General features: G+C 50.7%; 1 protein-coding gene across 1 annotated transcript; it reads left to right on the forward strand.

The window, feature by feature from the left end:
* The first annotated feature begins 2373 nt into the window (after window positions 1-2373).
* Window positions 2374-4107, forward strand: LOC119340270 (dolabradiene monooxygenase-like). Its single transcript, XM_037612169.1, has one exon. The coding sequence runs from the start codon at window positions 2476-2478 to the stop codon at window positions 4003-4005; it is 1530 nt and encodes a 509-aa protein (XP_037468066.1). The 5' UTR covers window positions 2374-2475; the 3' UTR covers window positions 4006-4107.
* Window positions 4108-7093: the final 2986 nt, after the last annotated feature.

The following is a 7093-nucleotide window of genomic DNA, read 5'->3' on the forward strand; positions in this document are numbered from 1 at the left end:
TCTTCAGGGTCGGCCTCCGGGAACTCAAGGAGGGAGAGGCGACCTTCATCTACCCTCGCGCACCTGGTTGCCATGTTGAACATCTCCAGAGCCGAGCACAGGTCCTCGTGTATGGCGAGTTCTACCTTCATCTTGACATCCAGACGCCATCAGTGAATGCTGAAATGATGGCCTCGTCCGACACCTTAGGGATCTTAAGGCAAACATTGGTGAAGCGCCAGATGTATTTGTGCAAGGTCTCCCTTGGATGGTGCTTCATGCGCCGCATGTCGCCTGCAGTAGGGGCACGGTTACGAGTGCCCTAGAAGTTGGCGATGAAGCGCTCACACAGCTCATCCCAGGAGGAGATCGATCCCACTGGGAGGTTCAGGAGCCACGAGCGCGCGCCATCCTTGAGAGCCATGGGAAACCAGTTCGCCATGACCTTCTCGTCGTCTTTCGCCGCCTTGATGCTCAGCTCATAGAGCTGGAGGAACTCAGCAAGGTCAGGGGTGCCGTCATAACGCGGAGACAGATCCGGCTTGAACTTGTCGGGCCAGACGACGCGGCGCGGCTCCGGAGTGAATGCTCGGCAGCCTGCCTCGCTCGCGGGAGCCTGCCGCGGAGGGGGCTCTTGGTCTTGGTGCCCGCGTGCTGCCGCCTCGGGTGGCACACGGTCCTGACATGGCGGTGCTGGGAGTGCACGCGCCTCTCCTTGAGGCCGCTGCACCACTTGGCAGCTTCCTTCGTCGCGCGTCGGCACCCTGCGCGCCGGGTCACGCTGGGGGGCCTCACCCTTGGCTCGGGGACGACATCGCGCCAGAGAGGAGGAGGAGGCACACCGTGCGCCAGGTCTCCTGCTTGAGGCAGCGGGGGAGGCAGCGAGCAAGACAGCGCAGGAGCTTCTCCAGCGGTGCTGACGAGCTGGGCGATGCGGTCCAGCCAGTCCTCATAGAAGTTATCGACCGGACAATAGCGCAGAAGCTCGTGCGCCATGAGCAACGCAGCCTGCAGGTTCACCGACCCACGACGAGCATGGGAAGATGAAGCAGCGGCTGGAGTCAGCGACGGAGTGGCGGTGCGACCATCACGCCACATAGAAGGCTGCAGCGACGAGTCCTGCTGCTCGTGGACTGCGGGGTCGGTGGCAGCGTTAGCCGCGGGTGACGGGGAGCGGCGAGGGGCGCCGTCGCCCGCAAGCGCTGTCTGAGCAACGCGGGCGGCGAGGGCTGTTGGGCGGTCAGCATGAACTGGACGAGCGTCGGTCATGAGAACGGCGGAACGGCGGCGAAACAACCGACGGAAGAGAGGCTTCGACACGCCCTTACCTGGCGCGCCGAATGTCGGAATCAGGGCTCCGCAAAACCAAGAAAGGTTCGAACTCTGGGGCGTGCGCGAAGAGCTCAACCTCTTCAGCCAACCAGTTCATCGTTCTCACGGCCTAGCTCGATGAACAAGAAAGGAAAAGGACACGATAGTTTACCCAGGTTCGGGCCACCTTGCGGTGTAAGACCCTACTCCTGCTTTGGGGTGGATTAGCCTCGCGAGTGGCTGATGGTAAACTAGTACAGGGAAAGAACAACCTCAGGAGGATTGTTCTTGTGTCGATGTGAGCTAGTGAGGGTTTTGGGTTTTCGTCCCGGATCCCCTCCTATGGTGGTGGCTAAGCTATATTTATTGTGGCCTTGGTCCTCTTCCTCCGAACGAAGGCGGGAAGGGATCCCATAACGGTCAATTTTGAAGGGGGACAAGTAGTACATCTTATCCTGACGAAAGGTGGTCTTCGCCTGCAAAGTTTCTGCTCGTGACGCCGTGGTGGGCTCGGCGATGACATTCGTCCTGCCATCCTGGCGGTCTTGGTCTCATTGCACGGGAATGGAAATCTTTGGTTGGTTTCTCGGGACTCCGTGCCTGCGCTTGCCTCTTTAGCACCAAAGGAGTCAGACATGAGTTTTTCTGTCTTTGCTTTGACTAGTGAAACACGTTTCGTATGACATAAAAATTAATATATCTCTAGATTTATGTTGAATGAATTTTCTAAACATATATTTCCCGTGACATATTATACATGTTTTGCTAGTTAAATCGACGACTAAAATTACCATGCCTGACTTATATTCCCATCCGAAGGGAGTAATGATATTCAGGTAATCGTGGATTCTAGGACCAGAATTGTAAAATCCACTTCTCAAAAAAATCCACTTACCAATTTAGGTCGTACAGTCATGATGGAACGGCGATTCTGAGTAGAGTATACTTGCTGCCAATTTAACTTGCTGCTCCGCATGGGCGAATTCACATCTTATTACCTGGCGCTGAGCGTGGCAATTATATAATTCTGAAAGATGGTCCATTTTGGAAGGGACCTACTACTATAGCAAGCATCTGCTCCAAAATCGTGCTCCAATGGCATTCATCACCTAACTAACTATTCTCGGAGAGCAACGCTGTGCAACTACTAGCTGAAACATAACTACGCTCGATTGGTCCCAAGCCATGGCAGCCAACCACGAGAACCATGGCCTCCTCTTGGCCGCCGCCATCCTACTGCTCCCCATTCTCCTCGTCGTCAAACTCAGGGTGCGTCGCAAGCAGTACGTCGGCATGCGGCCGACCCCGCCTCCGGGGCCATGGCAGCTGCCGGTGATCGGCAGCATGCACCACCTCGTGGGCGCGCTCCCGCACCGCGCCATGCGCGACCTCGCCCTCCGGCACGGCCGGCTCATGCTGCTCCGCATGGGCGAGCTCCCCGTTGTCGTGGCCTCGTCCGCGGACGCGGCGAAGGAGGTGATGAAGACCCACGACGTCTCCTTCGCCACGCGGCCGAGAACGAACACCATCGCCACGCTCACCGCCGACGGCCTCGGAATCGCCCTCGCGCCGTATGGCGACCACTGGCGCCGCGTCCGCAAGCTCTGCGTCACGGAGCTGCTCGGCGCGCCGCGGGTCCGGTCGTTCCGGGGGACGCGCGAGGCCGAGGCCGCCGTCCTCGTCGCCTCTGTGGCCGCGGACGCAGCGGCAGGAGCCGCCGTGAACATCAGCTCCCTCGTCACCACGTACGTCGCCGATGTGGCGGTGCGCGCCATGGTCGGCGATCGGATCGCGGACCGCGACGCCTTCCTGGAGTGCCTGGACGAGGGCATCAGAGTGTCCGCCGGGTTCAGCCTCGCCGACCTGTTCCCGTCGTCGCGCCTCGCGCGTGCGCTCAGCGGGACGGCGCGCAGGGTGGAGGCGGTGGTCCGGGAGATGACCCGGCTCATGGACGGCGTCATCGACGAGAAACGCACGAGGAAGGCGGCCGGCGCTGGAAGGGAGGAGGAGAAGGCGGACATCCTGGATGTGCTTCTGGACGGCGGTGGCAGCGCGCCTCTCGACATCGGGACCATCCGTGCCGTGGTGAGGGATCTCTTCGGGGCCGGGAGCGAGTCCTCGGCGTCGACGCTGCAGTGGGCCATGGCGGAGCTCATGCGGAACCGGCCGGCGCTCCGGAGGGCGCAGGCAGAGGTGCGGGGCGCGCTCGCCGGGCAGAGCCGCGTCCGGGAGGAGGCCCTGCAGGAGCTGCCGTACCTGCGGCTGGTGATCAAGGAGACGCTCCGGCTGCACGCAACGGTGCCGCTGCTGGTTCCTCGGGAGTGCCGGGAGACCCGCCGCGTCCTGGGGTACGACGTGCCCCAGGGCGCCATGGTGCTGGTCAATGCGTGGGCCATCGGCCGTGACGCGGCGAGCTGGGGCCCAGACGCCGAGGAGTTTCGGCCGGAGAGGTTCGAGGAGGACTCCGTGGCGGCGGTGGACTTCGGAGGGGAAGACTTCGAGCTCGTGCCGTTCGGCGCGGGGCGCAGGATTTGCCCCGGGATCGCGTTCGCGCTCGCTGTCATGGAGCTCGCGCTGGCCAGCCTCCTCTTCCATTTCGACTGGGAGCTCCCCGGCCGCACGGAGGAGCTGGACATGGCGGAGGCGTTCGGGATCACGGCGAGGAGGAAGAGCGACCTGTTGCTGCATGCTACCGTCATCGTACCACCTCTCTAAATAAATTTTGTACGTGCAGATTCACCCGCAAAAATAAAATAAAATTGTACGTGGAGATCGATCGACGTGTGGGCGTATATATGATCGATCGTCTAGCTTGCGTCGCTGCAAATTTTTCTCAAAATTATGATGTTTGTGGTAAATTATTTCAATTTTGCATCTTGTAGTTTTTTTCTCAAAATTATGATGCTTCTGGTAAATTATTTCAATTTTGCACCTGGTAGAAAACTCCTGAAGTAGTACATGTTTACAAGTACAAGGTACAAAAGTAACTAATACTACAATTTTGACTCTCTCCGATGCGCACAAACCGAGCTCGACCGCAGTGCTCAGAAAATGCCAGCGCAGTGAATACCCACCTCTCCAGTGACCGCACACCGACGGCGCATGGGGCACACCGTACCCGAAAAATGCCGACCCAGCACAAACCGACCACTCGCCACCCCACCCTCCCACTACGGAAAAAGTCTAAAACAAACCTTGAATTTATAGTGGAAAGCTAAATCAAACGCTAAACTTTCAATCCCTGAAATCAGCAAATCAAATTCTCTAATTCCGGTATTTGTTGAATTGGGCCGGCCAATTTTAAACCTTGAGAGAACTTAGCCGGTATTTGCTTAATTGGGTCGGTCAGTAGCGGCGTCGCTAGCGCGCGCACTGCTCTGGGTTTTCTTTGTTTTTTCCTTTTTTTTGTTTTGTTATCTTTTTTCTCTTTTACACATGTCTATTTTCTCTTTGTACCCAATGTACATTTTTAATATACATATAAAATATTTTTTGATAAACTTTTGATATTTTCAACATTATGCAGATTTTTAAAGTAAATGTTTTCATTTTTTTGAACATGGTTATATTTTTTTAAATACATGTTTACATTTTCTTAATGACAATAAATATTTTATAAAACTAAACGAACACTCTTATGCATGGTTCAACATTTTTAAAGTTGTAGACCCTTTTTTCGAACACATGCCAAGAATATTCTGCTAAGTGTAAGACATAATTTTTTACAACACGCAAACATTTTTTTCATTCTACACATTTTTTTTGAAAATGTCACAAATACATTTTTTTGAAACTCATGAACATTATTGAAATGCTACATTTTTTTGAATGTATGAAATATTTTTGAATCACACAAATATCATTTTACATTGTATAAACATTTGTTTGAATTGGTCCATACATTTTTTTAAAACTTGTGACATTTTTTAAATTTTAAAAAATAAATTCTTAGCATTTGTTCAGATTTTGATTTTTTTTCCTAATTTTAGAATTTTCAAAAAGGATTCACACTTTAAAATTATGTTCAGGTTTCAGAAAATGTTTATGTGTCAAAAAGTGTTTGCACTTTTTTTTCAGCTTTCAGAAAAGAAAAGCTCGCTTCATGTCTGGTTGGCCGGCCCAGACGAGTCCTTAGCCAACGATCCGAAACATTTTCTAAAAACATCATTTACAAAATTCTAAAAACATTATTTATAAAATGTGACAATTTTTGAAAATCTGAAACATTTTCAGAGCATGTGAAAAATGTTGAAATTCTGAACATCTTTTAGAATTGTTTTTGAAATCACAAACAATTTTTCAAAATGTGAATAGAATTTGAAAATTCTAGGAAAAAACAAAAAACACAAAAGGAATTGAATTTGTGTGATAAATAGAAAACAGGAATATTTTTTAACTTCTGGAAAATTTAGAAATGTGCGAATATATTTTAATGTTCACGGTTTCTTGTTGTGTGATAGTGGGCCGGCCCAAATTCTGAATAGCAGGTTATTCTGGCCGGGATTTTCTGATTCCCAGTGTGCCAAACAGGTCTAGGGTCCAAAATAGACCGGGATTACAAGTTCAGAGTGCTAATTTCCGGGATTCAAAGTTTAGGGTTTGATTTAACTTTCGTCTACAACTTCAAGGTTTGTTTTAGACTTTTTCCCTCTGACCACCACCACCAACAACAACAACGCACATGAGTACCCGAAAGTACGCAACAATTCAGGTCCCAAATAAGTTACGTCTCATTGCCCCACTAACAAGTGAGATCAAGTTACTCTATTCACCCACGGGTCTATCTCTTATCATATTTGCTTTCAATCTACTTTTATTTACATCTTTACTTTTTGCATCTATATTATAAAATATCAAAAATATATTTATCTTATCATACCATCTCTATTAGATCTCACTTTCGCAAGTGGCCGTGAAGGGATTGACAACCCCTTTATTGTGTTGGTTGCGAGTTCTTTGTTTGTTTGTGTAGGTGCGTGAGACTTTTGAGTAGCCTCCTACTGGATTCATACCTTGGTTCTCAAAAACTGAGGGAAATACTTATGCTACTATTGTTGCATCACCCTTTTCTCTTTAAGGAAAACCAACGCAAGCTCAAGACGTAGCACCTAGCCGGATTAAAAATCTTTTGTCATGGCGGACCTTTTCGCTTCAGCCCCCGGATCCGACAGTCCGGGGTGTATCTGAATACCCGCTCAGTTATGCAAAACCGGGGTATGCGTGGAAACTAGGCATAGGGGTCATAAGTGCTTGAACAGACAAGTACCCAACTAGTTATGTTATATTACATGGGTAGTAAGAAACATCTTCCAGGGAGAATAGTTCCATTAGGGGATCCTTTCCCTGGGTACGCATGCATCGATGTGCATGTCCGAACTGCGAACAAAAACGCAGGATACAAAACATCTGGCGATTCACGTTGTAATAAATGAAAGAAACATCTTTTGTTCACCGACCGAATATTCCCTTAAGAACGCTAGCTTTCGGCTTCACCAAGTCTGAGGTACACATTCGGTTGAACCGGCAGTAACAATCACAGAGGTGCTCCCCTTATGCCCTAGCCGAATTAACAGGAACGTAGGGCATAAACACAAGATCCAGGCAACCCAGCATGGCCACATCTTAAGTCATATCGATGCATATAATGGTGAAGAAAAGGCACATATGGACAAAGAACGCATATGTGATAGGCAGGAAGCCATACAAGTAATTATATTTAGCTTCCGTATAGGAAGCCCCCAGGTATGGTGAACACACATACTGCGGCCGGAGTGATCCGAGCATCCGCACTGTATTGAATACT

The sequence above is a fragment of the Triticum dicoccoides genome, chromosome 7B (assembly GCF_002162155.2).
Source record: "Triticum dicoccoides isolate Atlit2015 ecotype Zavitan chromosome 7B, WEW_v2.0, whole genome shotgun sequence".
Taxonomy (NCBI): Eukaryota; Viridiplantae; Streptophyta; class Magnoliopsida; order Poales; family Poaceae; genus Triticum; species Triticum dicoccoides.